Source organism: Pristis pectinata, chromosome 21, assembly GCF_009764475.1.
Source record: "Pristis pectinata isolate sPriPec2 chromosome 21, sPriPec2.1.pri, whole genome shotgun sequence".
NCBI lineage: Eukaryota > Metazoa > Chordata > Chondrichthyes > Rhinopristiformes > Pristidae > Pristis > Pristis pectinata.
The window spans coordinates 30079678-30106695 of NC_067425.1; the positions used below are offsets into that span (position 1 = coordinate 30079678).

The 27018-nt window shown below is 46.1% G+C and overlaps 2 protein-coding genes across 7 annotated transcripts in view; one reads left to right on the plus strand and one right to left on the minus strand.

Moving 5' to 3' along the window:
* Positions 1–1785: 1785 nt before the first annotated feature.
* Positions 1786–23070, minus strand: rad51d (RAD51 paralog D). 3 transcript variants are annotated; one of them, XM_052035258.1, is made up of 11 exons: positions 22607–23070; positions 21161–21222; positions 19517–19635; positions 16249–16330; positions 12790–12924; positions 11658–11753; positions 10945–11035; positions 8209–8279; positions 6718–6876; positions 5433–5538; positions 1786–1953 (listed from the first exon to the last, which is right to left on the minus strand). In XM_052035258.1, exons 1-10 carry the CDS (start codon positions 22686–22688, stop codon positions 5437–5439), a joined length of 999 nt encoding a protein of 332 aa, XP_051891218.1. In that variant the 5' UTR covers positions 22689–23070; the 3' UTR covers positions 1786–1953; positions 5433–5436. The 3 variants fall into 3 exon arrangements, with proteins under 3 accessions (XP_051891218.1, XP_051891217.1, XP_051891219.1); XM_052035257.1 differs by lacking the exon at positions 1786–1953 and having other exon boundaries at positions 4545–5538; XM_052035259.1 differs by lacking the exons at positions 1786–1953; positions 6718–6876 and having other exon boundaries at positions 4545–5538.
* The window catches only part of clip2 (CAP-GLY domain containing linker protein 2), a 145456-nt gene continuing 140861 nt past the window's right edge, over positions 22424–27018 (plus strand). For 2 of the 4 annotated variants that reach the window (XM_052035253.1, XM_052035256.1), the window contains exons 1-2: positions 25930–26487; positions 26643–26864. In XM_052035253.1, the coding sequence (XP_051891213.1) occupies positions 26762–26864 (103 nt within the window). In that variant the 5' untranslated portion in view covers positions 25930–26487; positions 26643–26761. Of the gene's footprint in view, positions 22550–25929; positions 26488–26642; positions 26865–27018 lie in introns of those variants that run through there. The other 2 variants (XM_052035254.1, XM_052035255.1) reach the window with 2 other exon arrangements.

Here is a 27018-nt window from a genome sequence, read left to right on the forward strand (position 1 = left end):
CAATAATAAACCAATTTACCAATTATCCATCACTAAGGACCCTCACCATCAGGGATATGCCCTCTTCTCATTACTACCATCAGGGAGGAGGGTACAGGAGCCTGAAGACCCACACTCCACAATTCAGAAACATCTTCTTCCCCTCCACCATCAGATTTCTGAGCCGTCTGTGTACCCATGAACACTACCTCGTTATTCGTTTTTTTTGGGACTATTTTGTAATTTTTAGTAATTTTATGTATTTGCAATGTAATGCTGCCACAAAACAACAACAAATTTAACATCATATAAGTTGGTGACAGTAAATCTGATTCTGAACTCAAGTTTGGGTGGCAGAGCAAGGTGCCACAGAGTGTTGGGCTAACAGCTGTTATACCACAGCTCACGTTCCTGTGCAATGGTCCCCATGAGGAGACCGTCAAAGTTATTTGGCAGAATGCCTCGTCATCAGAGCTCACAAACACACACCTCACTCGGTTGGCAGGGAGTCATCCTCCCCTCACATCCTTCCTGCACAGTTGGAGCCTCAATCCCACTGCACACTGCTCTCACTACGGTGTGGATGAGATGATCGTCTAGCTCCTCGTGGGCTGTGCATTTGCCAGGAAGGTCGGTAAAAAGATGCAGTGGTCCTTGTCGAGGCTCACCCCAACAGTTGCGTAATGGAGGACTTTCTGGTCTACTGGTTGGTCCCAGGGACACATAATGAGACAGACATCAAGTGCTGCTGGGAGTTCATCAAATCGGTGAAAGATGCACTTTAGTCTGCCCGAAACTTGTTGGCCTTCCACTATAAGATGTCTGCATATTCCAAGGTGCAGGAATACGTGCTGAGGGACATACTGAAGCTTGGTGCAGACACTGTTAAGGCTTTCTGGGGAAGGACCACAGTCTAGTGTCCTGCCACCACTGGACACATAGATTGGGCCCTGTGTAACAGCCTCTCGAATGCTCCATGAGCACATGGACACAACTGTGGTCAAAAAAAAAAGCAACCCCAGGCTGGAAAACCAAGAACCTAGGCAAAGGTGCTTAGATGCTCAGAGTGAGACTAAGATGTAATAAGATGCAAGTACATCTTGATCCCAGTCAGAGTACAAAACACTGCTGACAGACCCAGCCAGACCAGAGTGCAGGGCAGAGACAAATGCAGCCAGCAGTGTGGCGGAGACAGATTCATCTAGAGCACAGTGCAGAAACAGATGTTGCCTGAGCACTGTGCAGGGGGTGACAGATGTTGCCAGAGCATAGTGCAGGAGACACAGATGTTGCCAGAGCATAGTGCAGGGGAGAGACAGATGTTGCCAGAACACAGTGCAGGGGAGAGACAGGTGTTGCCAGAACACAGTGCAGGGGAGAGACAGGTGTTGCCAGAGCAGAGTGCAGGGGAGAGACAGGTGTTGCCAGAACACAGTGCAGGGGAGAGACAGGTGTTGCCAGAACACAGTGCAGGGGAGAGACAGGTGTTGCGAGAACACAGTGCAGGGGAGAGACAGGTGTTGCGAGAACACAGTGCAGGGGAGAGACAGATGTTGCCAGAGCAGAGTGCAGCAGAGACAGACATTCCAAGCTGGGAATATTAAAACAGCAAGCATTTAGCTGTTGAGGCCGGTTCCACAGGCAGTGCTTCTTCAGACAGTGATTCAAAAGTTCATGGGTTTCTGCCCATTTAGTTTTTGTTCTACCTGCTGTATATTGGTTTGAATATTAATGCTTTAAATTTGGTTTGCAACTATATAAAATACAATGCATACCAGTTGATTAGAGTTTGCTACAAGTCTTATGCACAGTTATTATACATGGTACATTAGCATACACTGTTTACATAGCATTGTTCTCTTATTTTAGGCAGCACAGTTCCAGCAACCTGGGTTCGATCCTGACTTCAGGTATTTTCTGTGTGGAGTTTGCACGTTCTCCATGTGGGTTTCCCTAGGGTGCTCCAGTTTCCTCCTACATCCCAAAAACATGCTTAATTAGCTACTATGAATGACCACTTATTGAAGGTTAATGGTTAAAATAAAATCAACGGAGATGGGCATGTGTGAGAGAGACTAAGTTGCAGGGAAATAAGGAGAGGGGAATGGGACCAATGGGATTGCTCTACTGGGAGCTAACTACTGGCCTGACTAGCTTGCTCTTGTGTCGTATACTCTCTTAAAATAGAGAGCGGTGTGGTGAACGTTAGCTACTAAAACATGTTCCATAAACAGTTTGTGAAGAGCCCACAAATAAACTGCACCCATTTTTTGAGCACTTTGTGTCTCATGGTTATCAGTTTGTACACTCTGGTTAATGGCTAACAGAACAACAGACTTTTCAGGTTAAATTTCTGTTCCCATTTTCTCCCACAGTCCCTGAAGTCAGTGTGTGTTGGGTGTTCAAAGGTTTGCACTAATGTAGAATTTATGTTTTTCTTGTGAATGCTGCTTATCTGATGCTATGTGCCTGTGATTCTGCTGCAGGTTAAGTTTTTTTTTATTGCATCTGTGCATACATGTACTTGTGCATGTGCCAATAAACTTGACTTTGATGTAGAGCAGCTCATTAATGCAGTCTTTCATTGATTGCTTGGACAAGGGATAGGAAGCCAGTACATCATCAAGAGTCTGTGAGAAGGCAAATAAAAGCGACTATTATTCATGGTGTCCAGAGTCTCCAGCCTTAAGGCGATTTGGAGGAAGCACTGCCTGTCACGCCTCGTTGACTTTGCCAGCCCTAGTGCTCTACCTAGCAGCTTGGCTTAGAACTGAAGCCGGAGGCAGGCTTGAAGTGGAGGCCTTACTCCTGGTCCCACAGCCAAGGTTTAGCACCTGCCTGCCTCTGTGCAAGATTGGTGAACTCAGACATTTGATTTCTCCTGCAGTTCCTAAAGTTTAGAGTGGCCACAAGAGTGGTCAAGTCTATGGCTCCTGCTACTCTTGTAGACCCAGGCCCTATGTTCCCACTCTGGTATTATGTTGCAGGTATATGAATTATGACCAATGACAGTGCAGGTCTGGGATGCCTGTTCACCTCCATCATTAAAGTGAGAAGAGTGCAGAGAAAGAAATAGATTGGTCCCCAGTAAGGGATCTCCTGTGCTCCTACCCTCTGCCCTTGTCCTTACCCAGCCAGTTTGAGGAAAAAAGGTAATGCATACATGTAGAGATTTGTTCATTCCTGGGACATCTGATAGGTATCCCTACTGGCAATGAACCACAACCATTGCTGGAAGGTTGGAGACTGAACAGCCAATATGCACACAGCAAGCTCCCACACGCAACACTGAGAAAAAGGCCAGATGACCTTCAGTGATTTTTGCTGCTGGATTATTATCTATCAGGACACTGGGGAGAAGTGAACTAGTGCCATGGTCTATTTTACATCCACCCAAAGCCAGATAGAGAGGTCAGTATAATATGAAAGATGGTATGATTGAGAATGCAGCATTCTCTCTGTGTATCATACAACATTCTTAGTTTAGGTTCTGTGCTTCAGGTGTCCAGAGTGGGGCTTCAACCCATAACCTAGTGGTTCAGTGCTGGAGGCATCAGCACCAGCCACAGTTGCCACTGAAGAGCTTTCATGTCTGCACACGTTACCCTGTGAATTGACAACACTGGTAAGCAAACACTGACTGTTTACTGAAGGAACATCGGCTCACTGAGGCAGGCCTGGGGAGGAAGCCGAGGCAGAGTCCAATGGTTAACTTATGGTGCATTTTAGCACAGAACCAGTATTTACAAGAGATAGGTTGTGAGCCAAATGTTTACAGTACTGGATCAGTCTACATGAACAGAAGCAGCAACATTCTGGATATCTCAGTGACACTAGCCCTAACATGCAGGAGAGACAATCAAGGAAGGCAAACTGTGGCATTGGATTAATGACAATCTATCCCAGGGAGAGCCCTGTGCCACCAAGGATGTTAACTGAGTGTCTGGGATTGAAGTGAATGGCCAGAAAGCATTTGTCCAACAGAATCATGGATCTCACTCAATTTGCACTGCTGTTGTTTTGTTCTGTGCCAACTCGGCTACACTGCCCAAGGGAGTTTCCAAGGAAGTGAATTACACGTTCCCATGCAGGGAATACCTTCCACCTCCCGTCACCACTTCCCAACACCTGCACAAAGTGACATTTTCTTGCAACAAGCATTTCATAAAAACAATTGAATACAAACTCAATGTGGGTTTTGGTAAGACTGAACTCTTTGAGGTGCGGGCGTGAGGGCAGCCTTTGCTGAGGACTGACTGCTCAGCATCAGAGATGGGGAAGTCAGAGGGGATGGTGAAGACTCCGTACGGGTTGGAGCTGGGGCAAGGATTGGGGTCAGAAGAGGGTAACGGGAGGATTACCCATTGCTACAAACTCAATCCTGTGGTTTAGTCAGGAAGAGATTCTCACGAGATTGAGGTTAAAGTTTTGGGCACTCAATCACAGTCCTTTCACACAGGCTGAAGCCTATGAGTCTCCATTTCTGTAATGGTCACATCTTGCAGTGAGATTTACAAAGGTTTTCCTTTCAACTGAAAACGCATTTAGTTTCCGTTAGCAGATGATAATGTTATCAATATTATTTATTTGCACTTCAGTTATACAGGTGCAGTAATATTAGGTACTGAAAAGATGTTGGTATAGCCACATAACAATTTGACATTTGTCTTAAGGAAAGACAGCTTCTGAATAGAATGTACTGTCTAGTGCAGCTCTCCCTCCACGTACAGCTCTGTGACCATTATACTCCCAGTGTCATTAATGTGGCTTCCCGTCCAGGCGCAGCAAGTGCACTGCTCTGAATTCCAGGGCAACCTTTGCTTGGGAGAGAAGGGTCAACGTGCAGGAGGTGACGGGCACTGTCAGGGTACCTCGCAGGGCCGATGAGCAGGAATGAAGGCAGAAAACACTGGAGATTGACTATCCCAAAACATACAGGGATAAGGCCACCCAGCAAAACCCCACGGTAAGACCATGGACAAAATATGCCGGCTATAAAATGTTTCAAGTTCTGCTGCACTCCTGCAGTAATATAAACAGCAACTGCGGAAACTGTTGTGTCATTTAATACACCACAGCAGGCCATTCTTGGCAGCCTCAGACCAAACCTGAGCTCCAGCTCTGTGAAGCTGTACACTGAGTGATTTTCAAGCTGCAGGGTGCATTCTCAGTCAGTCTGCTCTCCCTGGATTCCAGGGGTGATACCTGCCGGTCACTGCCTGCTGTTGGGAATTTCCAGCAACTCATTGCTGTCTCTCTCCAGAGGCCTGTAACAAGGAGGGAGCCAATGTTCCTGCAGCACCATTAAGATGGGGCAGTAGCCAAGGACAATTACCACCCACTCAACTGCTCCAGGTCTCTAGATGAGAGAAGGTAAAGGCACAATCCTTATCAAACGGTTCTTATCTTCATTTCATTGAAATCGAAGTGTTTACACACAGCTCCACGCAAACCTTGTTACGTGTTGCCACGGTCACCGGTGGAGGGTTGAGAAGGAGCAGTTCGGCTGCCCAGTGTCCCACAGGAAGTGATGTCAAATTCCACGCTGATTCTGGTTGGCTGAAAGCAGAAACGTGACAAGATCAAAGTTTGAAATGATGATGAGAGAGAGAGATCGAGAACAGAACTGGCAGAGGGTTCTGAGCAGGGACATGCTGGGCCCGCACCTGGAGGATTACCAACTGTGTGACACGCTGCCTTCGAGAGACAACTCCTTCACCGCGGGGAAAGATGGAGGGCAATCCCACAACGCACATTAGCAATGGGGAGGCGGGGCGGTGGATGGCTGGGGTGATGGTCTGTGAGCTGCCCAGGATATGCTGCATCCTCAGGGAAAAGTCACTCACCCAAATCCATCCTCACCTACCTCTGCCCCTCCCTCACTATCCCCCCCCACCAACACTCTACTGTGCCAGTCGCAAATGCAAGTCTGTATACCAATGTACTCACCACAGTGATGACCATCTCTATGTTTATGGGCAGGCACAGTAGTGTAGCAGTTAGCGTAACATTATTACAGCGACAGTGACCCGGGTTCAATTCCGGCCACTGCCTGTAAGGAGTTTGTACGTTCTCCCCGTGTCTGCATGGGTTTCCTCCGGGTGCTCTGGTTTCCTCCCACATTCCAAAGACGTACGGGTTAGGAAGTCGTGGGCGTGCTATGTTGGTGCTGGAAGCGTGGCGACACTTGCGGGCTGCCCCCAGAACACTCTATGCGAAAGGTGCATTTCACTGTGTTTCGATGTACATGTGACTAATAAAGACATCTTATACAAGGTGAACCTACCCCCATCCAAATTAACTTACAAAGAAGGGAAAATGAGAGGGGATAAAATGGTGGTAAGTTTTGTCAGTATAGAAAAAGGAAGCCCTTAAAAACCAGCAGCATTTTAATCAGTGATCGGAAACTTCCTAGTCTTTGAAAATACTCCGTGGACAGAACGATTTCCCACATGGGAATTCTTTTCCCCACCTTTCCCACATTTCTTAGTTTAAATCAAGAGGCTCATCGAATGAAAGCCTTCAGCACAGTCTAGAAAGAGCAAGAGAAAAGGAGAGAATATGTTAATCATTTATTAGTGACGTGCCCAATTTGTAGTTTAAAAAGAGAGAATGAGAGAGGGGAGGAAGAACTTGCGATCCATCTGGTGGGGCAGTCTCCCTTGCTTTTGTTGGCACAGAGACAGTGATGTGTCAGACATGATGTGTGGTCCTGCGACACAGAGCACTGCCACCCACCTGCCTGGATGATTTCAGTATCGTTGCACTGCGCTTGGCAGGGCCGGCTGTGTCGGGTTCACGCTGGAGGAGGATACGGACGTTGGGGACATAACTCCATGAGCATCCCAGGGCAGGCTTCACATCTCCACCAGTGTCCCGGACCACAGAGTTCGTCACCTGGCCAGTGAGAATGGTCACTGCAATCAGCTGCCTTTTCGCTCGAGAAGGTTTCGTCACTCTTTGTTGTTTGTAGATGGGCTGAGTTAATGAGTGTTGAACTGCCAGTGAGTGGCTGACCCACTCACTCGGACTAGAAGGCACACAATCCGTGCTGGTTTGTGTTGCATTATCTGATGTCTGACGTGTCCTGGACACCTCAGCCCTACTCTCCAACCCAGCCCCCCACCAACTCCTCCAAATTAGAAAGTGGTGGGGTTAGGGGTAGCAATAAAACAGTTGCCTGGAATTTCATTGCTTGCTCATAGAACATAGCACAATACAGCACAGAACAGGCCCTTCGGCCCACAATGTCGTGCTGACAAAGCTATTCCCGCCTACCTAAGAATGCCCATATCCCTCTATTTTCCTTTCATCGATGTGCCCATCCAAGCCCCTCTTAAAAGCCCCCAATGAATTTGCCTCCACCACCCTATCAGGCAACGCATTCCAGGCATCCACCACTCAGTAAAACAAAGTATCCCTCATGTCTGTTCTGAACCTACCCCCTCTCACCTTAAATGCATGCCCTCTGCTATTATCCGGCAACTGCTAGCGGAGAGCACAGTGTCAGCATTAGGGAAGAAAATAAAAGACAGTTCATAACTTCAGGACATGCAGCACATTCCACAGTTAATGGAGATCCTTCTATCACTTAGTAATTAAAGTTAGTACTTAAATCCAAGGTTTGTTTCAAAATTAAACTGTTCTGTCACCCAGGAACAAAACTGAACAACAAACGACAACAGATAGGAATGGGAGGGTGCAATAATCATTGAATTAACAGGCAGGCCATTTGGCCCATCATGACAGTGCTGGCACTTCTTGCAAAGAGCTTCCCAAGTAGTCCCATTTCCTTGCTCTTTATAGTCCTACATTTATTTTCTCTTTTCAAGTAGAGACCCTATTTTCTCTTTCAAAGCTGCTTTGGATCTGCATCTACCACATTTTCAGGCGGTATATTCTGGGTCATAATGAATGGTTGCATTAAAAAAAAATCTCACAATTCTTTCAAAACTATATCCTTTGATTTCAACTCACCTGCTACCAGAAAGGATTTCTCAATTAAACATCACTGTAAATTTCTCCTTAACTTTTTCTCAGCCATAGATAACAGTTTCTCAACTCCAGGAAATGACATCCCTCATCCCTGGAATCATTCTGAAAAATATCCTCTGTGCTGTGACAGTAATAATCAAAGTTTTGCAGTGTTATGCTCAATGACTCAGCCAACCTTTAATTAGAAGTGAACACATCATGTAGCCCTCTGTGTGGGGCGGTTCCTGTACTCACAATCACGGCGATGCCCAGTTCTCTGGCTAATGTCTTCAGTTCTCTCGCAAGCTGCATCATGAGGGATATACCTATCAAATAAAATCCAAAGGCACACACAACAGGTATGACTGTAGAACTGAAAGAGTTGCAATATTCTGAATTTAGGAGACCGTTTCAGTGTTGGCAAACAGGAAGAGCAAGGCAACTGCCTGTCTTCCAGCTGTGATTTGATTTAGATAGTCCCTCTTCATTAGTATACCTCTGCCTGCTGGGCACATCCCACAGCCCTGCTGTTAGCAAGGCATAACACAGACAATAGTGCATAATCTGCTTATTGCCACGTTAGGCTATTTGGTCTCAGCCTGAGATATTTCCTTTGTTCTACCCATCAATCCCTCCCCTACTCTCTCTGCTACTGAAAACTAACTTGTTTTCTCACTTTTCCATTTCTAACAAAGGGTGTCGGACTTGAAACGTTAACTCTCTGTCTTGCTTTCCACAGAAGCTGCCTGACCTGCTGAGTACTTCCAGCATTTTCTGTTTGCATTAATCATTTTCCTGGAGCCATCCATGAATTGTCAGATTCACTGACCTCTGCCACAGAGGGAGGTGGGCTGTCCATGAGCTACTAATCCAATACCATTAGTCACCAGACCATCCCAAGTAATTGCCCCTTCCAGACTTTCCTGTGGTTGATCATTCCGTCTCCTCCAGTGGACACACTACCTCAGCTTCCTTTCCTGGCTCTTCCAGACACTGTGTGATGGAAGAGTGCAGTGCTTCCAAGCCGGAGTGGCGGGGGAAAACATTGGTCCTCAGGGAGACTCCACACAACCATAATATTCACATCCGGAATTCCCATTTCGATTGTGTGGATTCTGGGAGATTTTAATCACATGATTGCCCATCACCCATAGGTTATCTGATATATCCAACCCCAGGGCTCACTACTTCCAACACCAACTGGAAAGCAAGCACCCTCTATATATCACCCAGCTGTGTGTCAAGAATGATTCCAGCAGTCTATCCTCACCAGCACAAGCATATTTTTATGATTATACAGCAAAGAAAAATGGAAAAAAAATACACTTTTTATTTAACACCGCCTCAGCTTTTCTCTAGCACTACCTGCAGACATGCCCCGGAGATTAATGTACCATTCCTGGACTGTAAGATATTCCTGGAAGACTGCCAACCCTCTTCACATTGTGCCCTGTGGTCAAACCTTCCAGTTCCTGCTCCAGAAGTGCTCCTCACTTCACCACCTCCCATCTTCCAAGTTCAAGGGCCGTTTCATCCTGGTGGAAACTTGTCTGTGCACAATCCTTTGATCAAAACCTCAATCGGCTTCTCGCAGCTCAATGCGCTAATTGTAGTTTATCTACATTGTATCTCTATTGCCTGTTCAACATTCCTATTGGGAGATGCATGGCCACTTATATACATAGGAACAGGAACCATATAGGTAGGAATAGGAAGGGCCAGGGAAGGAAGCAGAGCGGCGGTGTGTTAACTATCCACCGGAGGGGATGGAATGGCCAGCTACAGGAAAGCCCTGAAAGGTGGGATGTCAGGCGTTGGATTAGTAGCTTGGGTACAGTGCCCCTCCAGCCTGTTCTGTTAGTCAGTGGTGCTAATTCCATTGGGCAGCTGTGGATTCTAATCCCATAATTGCAGCAATTAATAAAAATTGAGATTTCTTATTTGAAATTTTAACAGATCCAGTGTGAGCAGGTTTTTATGCGGACAGAGGGTTCCTATTTTTCACATTTCTTTATGACATAGGAGGTTGTTCGGCCCATCGAGTTGTGACAGCTCACAGAGCAATTCCAACTCTCTCCTTCCCTATGTGCGAAGATGTTTGCTTTGACGTTTGCTTTGACATTGCTCTTGAAAGGCTGAGTTCCATTTTAAAAACAATGTTGCCTTATTCTGAACTCCCCAGCCTAGGTGCTCTCTTCTAGAGTCATAGAGTAATACAGCACAGAAACGGGCCCTTCGGCCCAAATCGTCCATGCCGAGCAAGATACCAGTCCTATTTGCCCGTGTTTGGCCCATATCCCTCTAAACCTTTCCTACCCATGTACCTGTCCAAAATGCATTTTAAACGTTATTATTGAACCTGCCTCAACTACTTGCTCTCACAGCTCGTTCCATATGCCCACCACTGTCTGCAGGAAGTTGTTACCCCTTGGGTCCCTTTGAAATCTCTCCCCTCTCACCTTAAACCTATGCCCCCTAGTTCTTGATTCCACAACCCTGGGGAAAATACTGTGTGCCTTCACCCTGTCTATGCCCCTCATGATTTTATACACAGAATGGAGGAAATACTCAGAAGTCAGGCAAACAGAGAGAGAGAATCAGAGGTAACATTGCAGGCCAATGACCGTGCACCACAATTATCTGAGCACTGCCAGCATTTTCTATTTTTAATTTCAGATTTCAAGTATCCACAGCATTTTAGTTTCAAACAATTTTCTATACCCCATTGAGTAAAAGCCTCGTCTAGAACCCATCCTCATAATTTAACCCCTTTGGTCCCGCTACACAAGGAGCAGGTAGTAGGGCCACTTGACTGCCTCTCCCTCCACCTTGCCCCCCCCCCCCTCCCCCAGTGGAAGAGCTGTGAGGAAGATGCAGGCACAAACCTCAGCCCGGTAGCCTGTGCTCCCTAGGCCAGAATCCCTCAATCATTTCTCTTATGCTGGAGAGAGAGCCAGCTCCCTTGGTGGAAGATTTCAGGTAACATCTCACCTTCTACCTGATGGCCACCCAGAACAGGGGAGAGCACAGCTGTGGCGGAGTCGACCACAACAGCCTTCACTGAGCTGTGAGCGCCTGTCGCCTGCAGAAACAAGAACAATCCCGCCATTCAAGTTCATTGGCGCAGGCAAACATACCCAGGGTATAAATGCCAGGAAAATTTGGTTTTCGCAGCAGCAGCACAGTACGATACCGACATAAATTACATCAACTTAAATTAACATAAATTATACATTACATGACAAAATAAAACAAAATAGACATAATGACATTAGTGCAAATTGAGGGAAATATAATCTGAGGTAAAATTAGGGTTTTTCAGGTGGGTTCAAGAACCTGACAGCAGTGGGGAAGAAGCTGTTGTTGAACCCTGAGGTGTGGGTCTTCAGGCTCCTGTACCTCCTGCCTGATGGCAGCAATGAGAAGAGGGCATGGCCCGGATGGTGGGGCTCTTTAATGATGGATGTCGCCTTTTTGAGACATCGCCTCTTGTAAATAATTTGCCAACACTGAATGAGAGAAGGGAGGAGGATGGTGAGCAGGAACAAACAGGGTTTACCAGGTCCTTCCATTTCCCCACGGCAGGAGAATAGGGTGGGGTTTGGCAGGGGGATGGGAGAAGACAACAGCCTCCAAGCAGGGTGCGGGTAGCTCAGTACTCGTGGTCGGCAGCCCACCCTTCCCCACCCCAGCCCAGTTCTTACCTGGCGCGCGGAGCTCGCCCTGAGGTCCTGCAGCACGTCCAGCAGGCAGTGCACTTCAAACACTCGGACCACCTCGATCCTCTGGAGAGCCTCACTCTGCACAATGAGGCAGGGAAAGCGTGAGCCAGGGAAAGGAGGAGGGTGGACAAGCCACAGGAAAGGGGTGGGAAAGCCAGGAAAAATAAAAGGTAGATGTTTATAAAGATTCTTGATATCTCAAAATGTTTCATAGAACATTGAACAGTACAGCACAGAAACAAGCCATTTGGCCCACAATGTTGTGACAAACTAATTAAGCTAATGACACCTAATCCCTTCAGTCCCTGCACATTTATGTGCCTTCTAAGAGCCTCTTAAACACCTCTATCATATCTGCCTCCATCACCACCCCTAGCAGCGCATTCCAGGCACCCAAAACTCTCTGTGTAAAAAACCTGCCCTGCACATCTGCTTTGAACTTTCCCCCCTCACAAAGTTATGCCCTCTAGTATTAGACATTTTGACCATGGGAAAAAGATACTGGCTGTCTATTCTATCTGAGCCTCTCATAATTTTATAAACTTCTATCAGTTCTCCCCTCAGCCTCCACCGCTCCAGAGAAACAATGTTTATGAGATGAGAGATCTTTATTAGTCACATGTACATCGAAACACACAGTGAAATACATCTTTTGCGTAGAGTGTTCTGGGGGGCAGCCCGCAAGTGTCGCCAACAGAGCATGCCCACAATTTCCTAACCTGTACATCTTTGGAATGTGGGAGGAAACTGGAGCACCCGGAGGAAACCCACGCAGACACGTGGAGAACATACAGACTCCTTACAGACAGTGGCCGGAATTGAACCCGGGTCGCTAGTGCTGTAAAGCATTACGCTAACCGCTACACTACTGGTTATCCAATCTCTTCCAATAGCACTGCCCTCTAATCCAGGCAGCATCCTGGTGAACCCTTTTCTGCACCTTCTCCAACGCCTCCACATCCTTCCTATAATGGGGCGACCAGAATTGAATGCAATAGCCCAGATGTAGCCTTCAGATCTGATCAGGCACTTTTGAATGATAGTTATTGTTTCTACACAGAGGAAGGTGTGAGCAGCTGTGATAGACTGGGAGCTGGTCTGGTCCGGCCCCTACCTGCTCCTCCATGCTGTCGACCTGGCTCTGGATCAGCTGCAGGAGGCGGGAGCTGCTCAGCCCACCCCTCGAATCGATGTACAGGACCTTCTGCTTCAGCTCACACGCAATGTTCACTGCCAGGCTGAGGCACACCTTTAACACAAGTTAGAGGAGAGCTGTAAACCACTGAAGCACATCTGACCCTGCCCCAACACACCAATGTCAATGACCTGCACAGGTTTGATAAAAGCGCAGAGGAATGAGTTAGCAAGTCAAGACAACGCCACACGATGGAGGAACGGCAGCAAGTACAGACCACACTGACACAGTTAGTTTCATACGTCCATATGGAGTTTATCGTCTGTGATTATACAACAAGGATGGGCTGGGAGTTCACTTGCAAGGGCTATGGTTAGAAAAATTAGCTTCTCTCTCACCCACACCCATCCAGTTACTCCTCGGGATCCAGAACACAGGACAATACAGCACAGGTACAGGCTCTCCAGCCCGCCCGCGATGTCTGTGCTGAGCATAATGCCAACTTAAACCAATCCCATCTGCCAGCACGTGGTCTCTATCCCTCCATTCCCTGCCTATTCACGTGGCTGTCTGAATGCCTCTTAACTGTCCTAAATGCCTTATCTGGTTAGATCTTCGATTCCAGGGCACAAAGTCGTGCAGATCAAAAATCCTAACAGCTATCCCTGGGTTCGTTACATGTGGGCCACTTCACTGGCTCACTAGGAATTCGCAGTCTTCCTGCCGATTACCCACCTCACTGCAGGGGAGCACCAGGGTCCCACATGGTCGGTGATGGCGGGAACTATGGCTGAGCACGTGGGGATAGCGATGGTGCTGAACCGTGCCTTGTGGTGGAGCATGGCAGGCAGCTTCCATTCAGCGAGGCACCAGTTGAGTTAGCAGCCTTGATAACAAAGTAACTGGATGACAATGACACTTTCTTGGGTCTGAAGAACAGAATGCAAACTTCACTACAACACAGCTCCCATCCAGTGACAACAATCAGAAAACCAGATTTGTTTTTCAGTTGTGTTACCCTTTATTTTCTTGCAGATTTAAATTGTCTTGAGGAGTGTGTCTGGAGGAGAATCCGGGGAAACTGACCATTGCCCAGACAAGGATTGAGCTTGATGGACCAAATGGCCTTTTCTGGTTCTACACTTAATGCTCGGATGACCAGATACAGAAGCAGAATACAGGGGGCTGGGCCGCCCTTTGAGACACAGGGAGAGCAGCTGATCTCTGATCACCGTCCCTGTGACACTTACTCAGAGGCAACAACTTACCCACTGATGTCAAACCCAAGGAGGTGGTACCAGAATACCAGCTCATCACAGGGGCACTAATCAGGAACAGAACATTGGAACAGGAAGCTGACAAGCCCTAGAACCCACTCCACCTCAATGAGGTCATGGCAGGCCTGTACCCTCAGCTCCATTCAGGCCCTTTGGCCCAACAAGTCCACGCCAACCATCAAACACCCACTTACATTAATCCTATACCAATCCCATTTTATTCTCCCTATGTTCTCACCAACTCCCTCCAGCTTCTACCACTCACATATTCACTACGGGGAATTACAGTGGCCAATTATCCTACAGTTCACCAAAATCCACCCTATATTATCCTATAATCAGTTTAAACATCTTACTCTAATCATCCTTCATCTTCTACACTCAAAGATATTGATGCTAAGTGCTCACAATTTACCCCTCTTGGTCCTGACATTATTCTGGTGCAACACCCATACCAAGGCTAATGTATCCTTTCTGAGATTAACAGCCAGCATTCCTATTACGGAAGCAACCGACTTCAACTAGGATAAGGTAGTGCTAAAGGCTGCAAATTGAATTAATTCAGAGAACCACAATTTTCTTTTTAATTAAGTACCCCTTTCCAAATTTGCCAGCTATCAGCTTACACTTACGAGAGATTTTATACTTTAACCTCTCAAATGTCAAGTTTTTGAAATAATCCTTCAATCTGCCCAGTTCTTTCCGCTTACATCCTATGAAAACAATGTATCAATTCACCTCCTCAATGGTTGATTTACCCACTGACAAGCCCTCACCCTGCCAATCTCTCAAGTCATTATCCAACAACTGTTGTCCAAGCCCAACCATATTTGAAGGAGCAAACCTTAAGGATCAAACCAGTTAGTGTTGATTTAACTAATTTCACAGTTAACTCATTTCTCAATGTTTAAAAAAAACCTTAGAAGACTCCATGAAATTACTGGAAATCAGGATATCTATGATAGCAATAATACATTTTAATTAACTGCTTAGTTTTAATGCAAACTCTATTTTAATGCAAAGGCCTTAGAGAGGGTACAGAAAAGTTTTATTAGAATGATTCCAGGGATGAGACACTTTAGTTATGCTGATGGAATAGTGAAGCTGGGGTTATTTGGAATAAACAAGAGTTGGAAAAGAGAAACTGTTCCCAAAGCTGGAATGGTCAAGAACCATAGAGCTGGAGTGGTCAAAAACCATAAGACGTGAAATGAACGCGATTGGCTAAAGAACCAAAAGCAGCATCAAGAAAACCTTCTTTTACACTGTGAGCTTTTAGGGTCTAGAATGGCACTGCCAGGGATGATGTGGGGGGGGGGGGGGGGGGGGGGCGGGCAGGTTCAACTGGAGTGTTTGACAGGGAGCTTAGTAACTATCTAACTGGATCTGCAGGCTATGGGGAGAGGACGGGGCAGTGCGACTAATTGGATTGCTCTTACGTAGAATGATTAGGGAAGAATAGCCTCCTTCCACTTCCGTGTTACCTTTCTGTGATTCTGTAACTGTTAAACACCGGCTTAAAAGTACAATCTCCACCGTATTTTGTCATCTTCATAATATTTTTAGTTTGTAATTACTAAAATAGTCTACATGTACTTCTTGTTTCAATGAATGCTCCATGACACTAAGATGAGATCAGTATAGAGTTTGTTCCTCAATATGGTGTTTTTACTTGATCAGTATTTCCATACACACAAGTAAAACCCACTACTGGAACTGCCTATGTTAATCACCCCTACTAAAGGTAAACTCACAAGAGGCTTGGATTATGATGAAAATCAAGTGTGCCATTACACAATTTCTCCCATGTATATCCCACAGATGTTTTGCATATCCCCAGAGAGATATACACCGCAGCTTGGGCCCTCCCTGGGTTAAACGATACTAAGTTTGTGATTTCAAAATCACAGTTTATAGGAAGGAGGAACTGAGAATGAATTGTGATTCAGGCTAGAGCAATGGAAAATAAGGAAGACCCGTTTATATGGAGGCTTGTGCCACTAATTCCAAAAATGCCAATCAGCTCAGTTGAACTCAGATACTCTGGGTTCAGCAAGGAGTGTTTGGAGAATAATGAATGGTTGGACCCATGATTCTTTTTAACCTAGAAAATCTACAAGAAGAGTAACCCAGAAGCTGCACAAAGTCAGTGTGTTCTTACCTGAGTCTTTCCGCTGCCTGGTGCTCCGACAAACTCTGTCAGCTCTCCCGTGTAAAGGCCCGAATCCAGCAACTTATCCAGGCTACAAGGAGGAGGCAGAAACCATGTGTAAAAGATGGATGACCTGGTGAGGGCAGCATGAGCCAACTCCTCAGTGCAGCGGCACCACCCCAAGACAGGCGAGCTGAATGACCTTCGCCAGCCTCACCAACCTTTCCTGCAGTTCTTCTACATTGTCGCTGGCTCAGTCAGAAATCAAGCATTCTGCCAGTGAAACAGCGCTGTGTGTACACTGTTAAATCCCATTCCCTGCGAGTACACAGTAAGCCAGGCTCCTCAGTGTACACTTTGTAATCCAGGACTTAAACCAACCAAACAACATCAGAAGAGCATCACTATTGCCTACATCTTGCTCATTTCTTTCCATGTTACTTGAAGACTGCAGCAATTAACCCACTACAGCAGACATATTCAACCTATTTAAATAATAACAAACCATCTACACAGAAGTGGAAAATATAAAGCTTAATATACGTCAGTAAAGTCAGAAATGAACCTTTGAAAAGAAAGTTCCCTAATGTATGGGCTCAATGGTTCCACAGGATATTATTAGAAATGTAACTCAGTGGTATGGGCACCTGGTTCTTTACCTAGTGATATCCTGTGGAATGTGGAATCATATGCGGCATAGCAACAGGCCCTTCGGTCCATTTTGGAAGGTCAGATAGGAGAAGGCATATACAGTAAATGATAAGGCAATAAGGAATACTGATGAACAGAGAGACCTAGGGGTCCAAGTCCACAGCTCTCTGAAAGTGACAACACAGGCGGATAGGAGGTGAAGGCGGCGTATGGCATACTTGCCTTCATAGGTTGGGGCATAAAATATAAGGGCTGGGGCATTATGTTACAACTTCAGAAAACACTGGTCAGACCGCACTTAGAGTAGTTCTGGTCACCACACTGTAGGAAGGGCGTGATTGCGCTGGAGAGTGCTGAGGAGATTCCCCGTGCATCCAGGATGTTGCCTGGATTGGAGCATTTGGATAGGCTGGGCTCGTTTTCTCTGGAGTGCAGGAGGCGGAGGTGTGACCTCACAGAAGTATACAATGTTATGAGAGGCAGAGGTAGGGAAGGTAGTCAAAACCTTTTCCCCGTAGTAGGGGTTTCAAAAACAAAAGGGCATAGTTTTAAGGTGAGAGGTAGAACAATTAATAAAGGGGACCTTGGGGTAAGTTTTTTTTTGCAGAGTGTTGACATCTGAAGTGTGCTACCATAGGAAGTGATGGAGTCAGACACAATCACTACATTTAAGAGGCATTTAGACAGACCCTTAAATAGGCAAGGCACAGAAAAATACTGCCCTAACATAGGCAGGTGGGATGAGAGATGGGCAAAAAGGTTAGCATGGTTGTGGTGGGCCGAAGGGCCTGTTTCTGAGCTGTACAACTCTTCTGACTGCGTCCACACCGACCATCAATCACACTAATCCCACATTAATCCCATCTTGTTTAATTCTCCTCACATCCTCCTCAATTACCCCCAGATTCTACCGCTCACCTGCACATTAGGGGCAATTTACAGTGTCCACTCAACCTAACCGAGCTCCACGTCTTTGGGACGTGGGAGGAAACTGGAGCACCCGGAGGAAACCCATGCGGTCACGGGGAGAACGTACAAACTCCACACAGACACAGCACTGGAGGCGGGGATTGAACCCGGGTCTCTGGCACTGTGAGAGCTGCCCCACTGTGTCCTCTCCATGGGCAGTAAACACAGGTCACCTAAATGTTCATATGGGGAGTAAATATACAACATAAAGATATTCTGTTACTGGGAACAAAAAAAACTTATTAATGGACTGAAAATTGTTGTAATGCAAATACAGTTTGTGACCATTTCTGGGTCAAATGTAACCATGGTGAAATCTAGGTGGGCACTTCTGATTGTGGGTCACCCTTGAGACCTGATGCAATCTCAGCACGAGGGATGAACAGTGATGTAGACCATGCTGTGCCAGACACTCCCAGGGGAACACGAGGTCTTAAATCCAGAGTATCAACCCAGAACACTGGCAGATAAGTGGAAATCTTTCCTACGCTGTTGGGCTTGCACCCCCACACTGATTATACCCCCAAAACCCCTCCCTGATCTGCACCCTCATTATTCTTTGTTCTGACAACCCCCCCTTCCAATGCAGCTGCCAATCTCACCCCCTTCACCAGTGACGGCGGGACTCCCTGATCTCCCTCCGCTGATGCTATATAGCTGGTTCCATCACGATGCTGCACCCAGTCTCTCTCTCCAGATCCCAGCGTCTCCAGTCTCAGGTCTCCGGACACACCCCTCCATATGGCATACTCCAACCCAAACCTCCTGACCTGAAACCCCACCAGGCCTGCAGCCGGTAGGAAGGGGGTATCGGAAGGCACTGGTGAAGTGCCTACTGATCTGCAGCTGAGGACCAAGTTCAGTGACAACTGAATCTTCATGATGCTCAGCCAGGTAGTAATGTATTGGAATAGGGATTGTTTGTAGTGACCAAAACAGACCCTATTCCAACACATTACTACCCTTCAAGATGCAGGGGAACCTCCAGGCAAATGTTCCTGATAGCTATGAGACAAGGGAGTGGTCATTACATCTGAGGTGCAGAGGAATTTCTTCTCCCAGAAGGTGGTGAAATCTCTGGGATTCTTCACCTGCATCAGGGACTGAAGGGGGACTCATAATCGGAAGTACCTGGCCGGATCATCGGGAGACATCGGAAGAGGCTGTGGATCAATTTTTGAAATGTTGGGGAATAGAGAACCAATGGAACTGGCATAGACGTTTACAATAGAAGCTTATAAAATCATGAGAGGCACAGATAGGGCAGGCAGTCAGAGCCTTTTTCACAGGATAGAAATGTCAAGTACTAGTCGACATGCATTTAAGGTGAGAGGGGTTTAAGGAGATGTGTGTTTTTTCACAGAGTGGTAGGTGCCTGGAACGAGCTGCTGGAGGTGGTTGAAGCAGATATGATACAGGTGTTTAAGACACATGACTGGAATGGAGGGATATGGGTCATGTACAGGTAGAATTCAGCATCATGTTCAGCATAATATCGTGGGCTGAAGGGCCTGTTCCCGTGCTGTTCTATGTTAGCGGGTGATTGAGTTGAATGGCAGGCCAGACTTGAGGGACCAGGGATCCAAATCCTGCTCCTATTTACTTATATAATGCAGTTCTCCTTTAAGGCACAGCAGCTGAACTGGGCAGCACCTACCTCTGGCTTCCTGTGGACAGGATGGCTGTGGAACCCAGCAGTTCCTCATAGAGATCGGCACCATTGGAAGGGAATGGAGAATACTGAGCAAGTAGCACACGCCTCACAGCCACCAGAGTCTGAAAACAGAGAGGAAACTGAAGGTAACCAAATACCAGGGGTTATCTTCAGAGGCAGCATTATAAATAGAAAAGGAACAACCTCTGAGTGGATAGGTGAAGGCAGGCGTCATTGCGCTGAGCTCGTAACAAGTATCCCTGATTCATAGCTAGATATCTGATCTCAACAGATAAAGGTGAACAGGCCCCATCACTTTTCAATGGTTTTCTCAAACCATATCATGTTTAAACTTAGAAAAAATTAGGAGTGGCACTGTTGATTCTTCGCTTAAATTTGAGGAAGTTTGGAGTCCATTCATTCAATATTTTCATATGATATAGATCCCTTTTCAATAATCTTTGAACTTCAGAGGAGCGGAGTTGACGACATGATAATGCTCTTTGTTCATCGAGAAATATCAGTCTAGTTTTTTTTCTTTTGAAATTTTTGTTTTAGTTTGTTTCGTTTTATTACTTACAATTTTTTTTTATTTGTTTTTTTAATATAATAAATCTTTTTCTTTCTCCTTTTGACTTTCTTTTTGTAATATATTTGTTTACCAAGAAACCAAGGGGCCTAGAATATTTTTTTTATTCTTTATGATTATATATGTCATGATTGTCCTCCTGATCTCTTTGTATTACATGTATAATTACCGATGTTATATGTATTAATCTGAAAATTAATAAAAAGATTGAAAAAGAAAAAAAGTGAACAGGCTACCACAGACATTCTGTGCTTGGGGGATGGGGGTGGGGAGGGGTTGGGAGGATCTGGCTCACCTTTATTCCTCAAAACTACATCTCAATGGATGAGACTAGACCTAGCTGTGCTGTCCTGTATGTTGGCACAGCCTGCCACCACCAACACCCTATGTTACTGGGTGAAGAATAGGCCACTTGCATGGGGTCAGCAAAGCGCTGCAGGGATCTGTGGGAAATGCCCCTGGAGTGAAGTAAAGCCTCAAGAAACGGGCCTGAGAAGTTAGAGAGATAAAAAATACCGCCAGACGCTAGTGCACAAAACTGTGAGAGGGTGAGCTGCTTCATCCCAGAGAGCAAGCACAAATAATCCACTGAACACAGGCTCCAATCCAATCAGCACTTTGAGAATTTCAAATCAACACATAGAAAAGCTAGTGCCTGTAATGATGACTGCAAACTTGTTGGACTGTCAATAATAACCTGACTCATCCTTTAGAGAAGGAAACTTGCTGCCCTTTTCCAACCTGACCCAAACATGACTTCCATAGGAACAAGGCTGATTCCTGACTGCCTTCTAAAAAGACGCAGCAAGCTTTCAGAAGGTAAATCTCAAGGGAACCACGGGATGGGCGAGAAATGCCAGTGCTACCAGCAATGCTCATCGCTACTGCACCCCTTCAAAATGTACAGTGACAATTTGAGACAAGTGGGGCCCTGTTTTAGATTGCAGCATCATTCATTAATTAATAATTCCCTTTAAACCATCACTACAATAGCAGCTTAACACACCATGTGTGCCTTCAGATAGCCAAGACAGTAGAAGCAACACTTTCTTCATTACCTTGTACGAAATGGAACATTTCTGTGCCAGGTCTTCGATGTCTGCAGACACTAAGTTCACCACTGAAACAGATGGAAGAGTACGTAAGACTGGATTGTACTTAACTCTGAGCACAGAAGTCCCAAGGTGACACTCCCATCTCACATTTCTGCTGGAATGATTCTGATTCTGTGCCTTTATTTGTGACAAACCAAGGGTAGCCCTGAATTTAACCCCAGGTTTCAGTACAAATTAGATTACAATTCAAAGATCAGGTCCTTGCAACCATTGGAGTTTACACCATTATTTTGAGCTACAATGGAACCGAGCTCCAGATGTAAACAGTGCTAGAGTTTATACAGCATCTTTACTGTAACATAACATCCCAAGGAGCTTGGCTTTAGGGGTGTGTTAAGACAATGGAAAGGATTATTGCTACTTCACCCTCTAATGTAACAGGAACTGTCGTGAGAGTCAGAGTTCCCAAATATGGTTTGATGCATTTCTGAGGTTTCATTATCTGAAGATTCCCAATGTCCAAAAGCAAAATACTGTAGATGCTGAAATAAAACAAAATATGCCGGAAATACTCAGCAGGTCAGGTAGCATCCGCAGAGAGAAATAGTTAGCATTTCAGGCCAATGATTTTTCATCAAAACCGAAAAAGTTAGAAATGAAACACAATGTAAAGTTGCAAAGAAATGGGGGAAAGAAACAAAATGAGGCCAGTGATAGGTTGGGGACCAGGAGCGATTTTTTTTGTTATTTACTAATTTTATGGGATCTGGGCCAACATTTATAGTCCATCCTTACTGCTCTTGAACTAAGTGGCTTGCTAGGCCATTTCAGAGGGTGTTTAAAAGTCAACCATCAATGGGTCTGGAGTCACATATTGGCCAGACAGGGCAAGGATGGCAAATTTCGTCCCCAGAACCATCTGGTGACACAGGTTACACACATAAGTGGTGGAACAATGTTGGTGAAGGCCAAATAACGAAAGGCACATTGAGGAGCGATGCAAGATGAGCAACTGAATGAATTCTTGAATTACAAGAGGTAAAAAATGACTGCTGCAAAACCTCGAGATGTCTGAGCTGATGGATAAATTAGCCAAGAAACAGCCTCTTTCGTCATCCAGCAGTGCGGTTGAGTAGCATGATGTAATTCAGGAAGCAAGGGGTAAACAAACCCGGGCCCCGGTCCAATCCCACAGGTATCTATTTTGGTGTCCAATTGAATTCCTTCACATTAACAAATCGGCGAGATTCAGCTTGTAGGGGAATGTATTCTTGTTGGGTATGTTGTACAAGCCGCGGTGTGACTGTGCCTCTCCATGAGGGCACCTTACAGCATTACAATTGGCTATAATACCCTGTGACGCGTCCTGAAGCTGTGAAAGGCACTGTCTCAGTGAGTATTCCCACCCGAGGGGTTTGCAGGGCCGGTCAGCGGCAAGCCACTCCATACCTGTCTTCACATTCTGCTCCTTTAAAGCCTGGATGAGCTGGGCAGTGGCTCCGGGACAGATGCCCTCCCTGAGGATCACCATGGTGGGTGGGAGGAAGCGGCTATGGGACTCCTTACGCGCAAGGGTCTGCGGCTGCCAGTGCCCGAACTCAAGACGGGACGGGAGTGGAGGCAGAGGGTGTGTACCGCCGACTGGGCTCTAAGTGCCCCGCAACCTCCCCATCGGGCTCCGGTGGCCGCTCCCGCTTCCTTCTGATCGCCGCCCCTCCACTCGGCGCATCTTCCCGCCAGAAAGTAACAAGATCGAATTTACTGTCGCAGAGTTCCAGAACCTCGTGACGTCACCCGGCCTGTTTAAAAAAATGAATTGGCCCCGTAATTACTCGTACAATGCGGGTTTGAGGCAACTCTGACCGTAAATAGTGATGTAATCCCGCTCCTAAAAACTGCAGGAAGCTGTTATAATTGAAAAGAGACACCGATATGATCATAGTATTTAGTCCCATTCCTATGTCCTTTTGCCAAAGCTGCTCTCATTTCTTATTTCAAATTCTTAATTCTGCTTCTTTGGTAAACCTCACAGATTTTTTGAATAAATATGTTTATTCTTTCATAGGATGTCAATGCCAGTGTTTATTGGCTATCCTGAATTTTTCTGAACTGGGGAGGCAGTTAAGAGTCAACTAGATTGGTGGGTCACACATATGGGCCCGACTGGGTAAGAACAACAGACTTCCTTCTCCGGAAGGACATTAGTGAATCTATATGATAACCTGCTAGGTTCATGATGGCCATTACTGACTTCTTATAAGAAAATCCAGTTTCCACAGCTGCACGGTGGTGTAGCGGTTAGCATAATGCTATTACAGCGCCAGCAACCCGGGTTCAATTCCGGCCGCTGTCTGTAAGGAGTTTGTACGTTCTCCCCATGACTGCGTGGGTTTCCTCCGGGTGCTCTGGTTTCCTCCCACATTCCAAAGACGTACGGGTTAGGAGCTGTGGGCATGCTATGTTGGCGCCAGAAGCGTGGTGACACCTGCGGGCTACGCTCAGAACATTCAAGTACGCAAAAAGATGTATTTCATTGTGTGTTTCGACGTACACGTGACAAATAAATATCATATGATGCCATTTGAACTCATGTCTCGGAATCAATAGACAAGAATAATATCTAGTAGCCCAGTAATTTAGCCACAGATCAATGGTCTTTGACCTGAAACATTAATTCTGTTTCTCTCTCCATGGATGCTGCCTGACCTGCTGAGTGTTTCTAGTTTATTCTATTTTCATTTCAACTTGACCATCATGCTTACTGCCATAATCAGATTAATATTACTATTGTATGCATGCTGTGGTTAATCCTACACTCTCTGATCTTTTTCTCCTTTCAGGCAACTGCTTTCTCTCCTAGTTTCATTTTCATATGGCTAGCATCATTACTCAAATCTAATTTGTTTGATGATTTAGAAAGGACCAGAATATTATTAGATAAATAAGGGCTGAGGTTACCAACCTTAGTGTCAGTTGGCATTTTGGTCCCATTATTTCCTCTAATAGGTACTTATAACGGTTTTATAGTGACTCTACAAGAACTGGATGTTACAGCAAAATTGACAATATTGAATTATTCTCCCTGAGTCAAATGAAATTATAATTACAGTTAGGCCTTAGCATTCACAACACAAGGCTTGGCAAGACAGGAGCATGTTTTTGAATGATAACAGCAGTGAACGGCCTGAGTGCAGTCACTGTGCTTTTGCCAGTGGGACTAAGCTTCAGCAATTGTACTTAATGTGCAATCCCTGGGAAATGAGGTGAAAAGTCATCTTCACCAGGATCATGCAGCTGGATGAAGAGAAGATTCATGCTGGATGAAGGGCGGCACGGTAGCGTAGCAGTTAGCACGACGCTATTACAGCACCAGCGATCAGGGTTCGATTCCCGTCGATGTCTGTAAGGAGTTTGTACGTTCTCCCGTGTCTGCGTGGGTTTCCTCCGGGTGCTCCGGTTTCCTCCCACATTCTAAAGACGTACGGGTAGGTTAATTTGGGGGTTTAAAATGGGCGGCGTGGACTCGTTGGGCTGGAAGGGCCTGTTACCATGCTGTAAATAAAATTTTAAAAAAAGATATTCAACATTGGCCTAGACCCGAGTCCTAGAAGATATCCTTTATGTTGATCCACTGTCCCACCCGGTTTCCTTGGATAAATTGCTGTCTTGGTACTATAACACTGCTTACAGATGTATGGAATGTCGGCAGCTTTCCAATATCTCAAAGGCAAAGTTGAGTTTATTGTCACACACACAAGTACGTGTGTGCACCTGTGCAACAAAGAACTTACTTGCAGCAGCATCACAGGCACAGAGCATCAGATAAGCAGCATTCACAAGAAAAACATAAATTAATGATAAATCTTTACAAGCAAGAGCACAACTAGAACAAAAAAAAAGTCCATTTTAAGGTATTTGTTTATTAGTTATATGTACATCGAAACACGCAGTGAAATGCATCTTTTGTGTAGAGTGTTCTGGGAGCAGCCCGCAAGTGTCGCCACACTTCTGGCGCCAACAAAGTAATGAAAATGGTCATGGTGTTGCTAAACTGCAGCGATTAGGGTTGTGCAGGTTGGTTCAAGAACCGCATGGTTGAAGGGAAGTAGCTGTTCTTGAACCTGGTGGTGTGGGACTTCAGGCTTCTGTACCTCCTGCCTGATGGTAGCTGTGAGAAGATGGCATGGCCCAGATGGTGGGGATGTTTGATGATAGATGTTGCCTTCTTGAGGCAGCGCCTCCTGTAGGTACTACTGATGGTGGGGAGGGATGTGCCCATGATGTATTGGGCTGAGCCCTCTACTCTCTGCAGCTTCCTATGTTCCTGCGCATTCGAATTACCGTACCGGACCATGATGCTAAGCTGACAGCTCTTTACATACAAACCTAATAAGTGCCTGCAGATATTCAACCACAAAGAGCATCACAACTGAAGCCAATGCACACTGCCAGAAGTATGCAAAGGATCGCGATCAGGACCAAGAATTAGTCTGATTACCTCTCACTCCAGCCTGGGGGCAAAATAATTTTTTAAAGGCTTGGTTTTTATATTTTTATTATTCCTTGTGAGTGATTAAATTGTCAGAGTAGCATAGTGAAGCTGTCAAAAGGATGTGATTTAACTCCTTCCTCAACACAACATGCTTTCCTTACAGCAGGATTTTCTGTGGCAGATTGAGAGCAGCAACTCTTTAACCAGAATCCAGCTTCCGCCTTTGTTTGACATTCATTTCCTGTCCCAGCTGCTTCCCCAATGAATAATCCATAAGGCAGGCTGGCGAAGAAACAACAGGCAGCTGGAGGAGGCAGCGCCCTCCCCCCTATCACTTTTCCTTTTGTTCATTTATTCAGCAGAGCTGGGAGTCAATCACAGCCTTTCCAGTGGCCTGTGAGCCCTCCTGTTTGAAGAACACTGGATGGATAAGAGCCAGTCAGTCTCTTGTGCTGGTTGTCCAGAATTAAGGGCGTTTTAGTCTGGGGTCTGGTGGAGATTCATTCAGCTGACGGTGGCTCCTGCTGCCTGTGTAAATGGTGGTTTTATTTTTGCAGAAGCCAGCATCGGACAGCTCCTGGATTCTGGATTCTGAATGACTGGCAAACGTGCCGTGCTTCATTCCTCCAATCCTCATTGGAATGAAGAGGACGCAAGTGTGTCTGTGCGGCTCCATGTGACTGGGTGCTGTCAGCTTTTCTCCGTTTCCCTGCATCCTACGAGAGCAGCCGAAGGGAGAGGCAGAAGGGCTGCGGTAGAACAACAGCCCGGGGGCGGGCGTCAGCAAGAACACCAACAATCAGTGTAGCACGACAAGCTGGATGAAAGGAAAGAAACGGTAAGAATGCTAAATAAAGGGACCGCTCTTGAAACTAAAACAGATCGTGCAATGGTGATTCAGTGGGCTCCCGCCGCCTTCTGCAGTAGGGTCAGCAGGTTATTATGGCTGTGATGCAGATTTTTTTTTCTCTCTCTCCTCTGGTTAACAATTAGGTCCTGTAAGGATGAGGGGAGTGACGAGCGGGAGAGATGTGTGAAGCAGCCGGTGCTAATCCCCAGTCCTCCTAGAGAACGAGCTTTGTCTGCAAGAGAGAGACCCAGACGTTATTGAAATGAGCCTGCTGAAACCAAGTGGGCTGAAAGCCCCCGGACGGGTCAACAAGCATTCCAGCCCAATGGGCCGTGGTACTGCTGCAGCAGCCGGTCCCAAGGAAGGTAAGAGATGGGATCGTGAGCATCATCCTGGAGGAATTGTTGCCTTTGATAGAAATGAATGGTACCAGTGGCTGCCTTTCAAGCATAATATGGTGATTATGTTTCTCTCGGTGGGCTCAGAGTTACACACAGCGCGCCTTCACACAAATTCTTT

What these genes read in the sequence shown, in the direction of transcription:
- rad51d (XM_052035258.1), bottom strand. Translation starts at nt 22,688, where the DNA reads ATGGTGATCCTCAGGGAGGGCATCTGTCCCGGAGCCACTGCCCAGCTC. An exon ending in AATGTTCCATTTCGTACAAG is followed by an intron (nt 19,636 to 21,160) that starts GTAATGAAGAAA and finishes CTCTGTTTTCAG; the next exon opens with ACTCTGGTGGCTGTGAGGCG. An exon ending in CAGGCAGCGGAAAGACTCAG is followed by an intron (nt 12,925 to 16,248) that starts GTAAGAACACAC and finishes CTTGTGTTAAAG; the next exon opens with GTGTGCCTCAGCCTGGCAGT.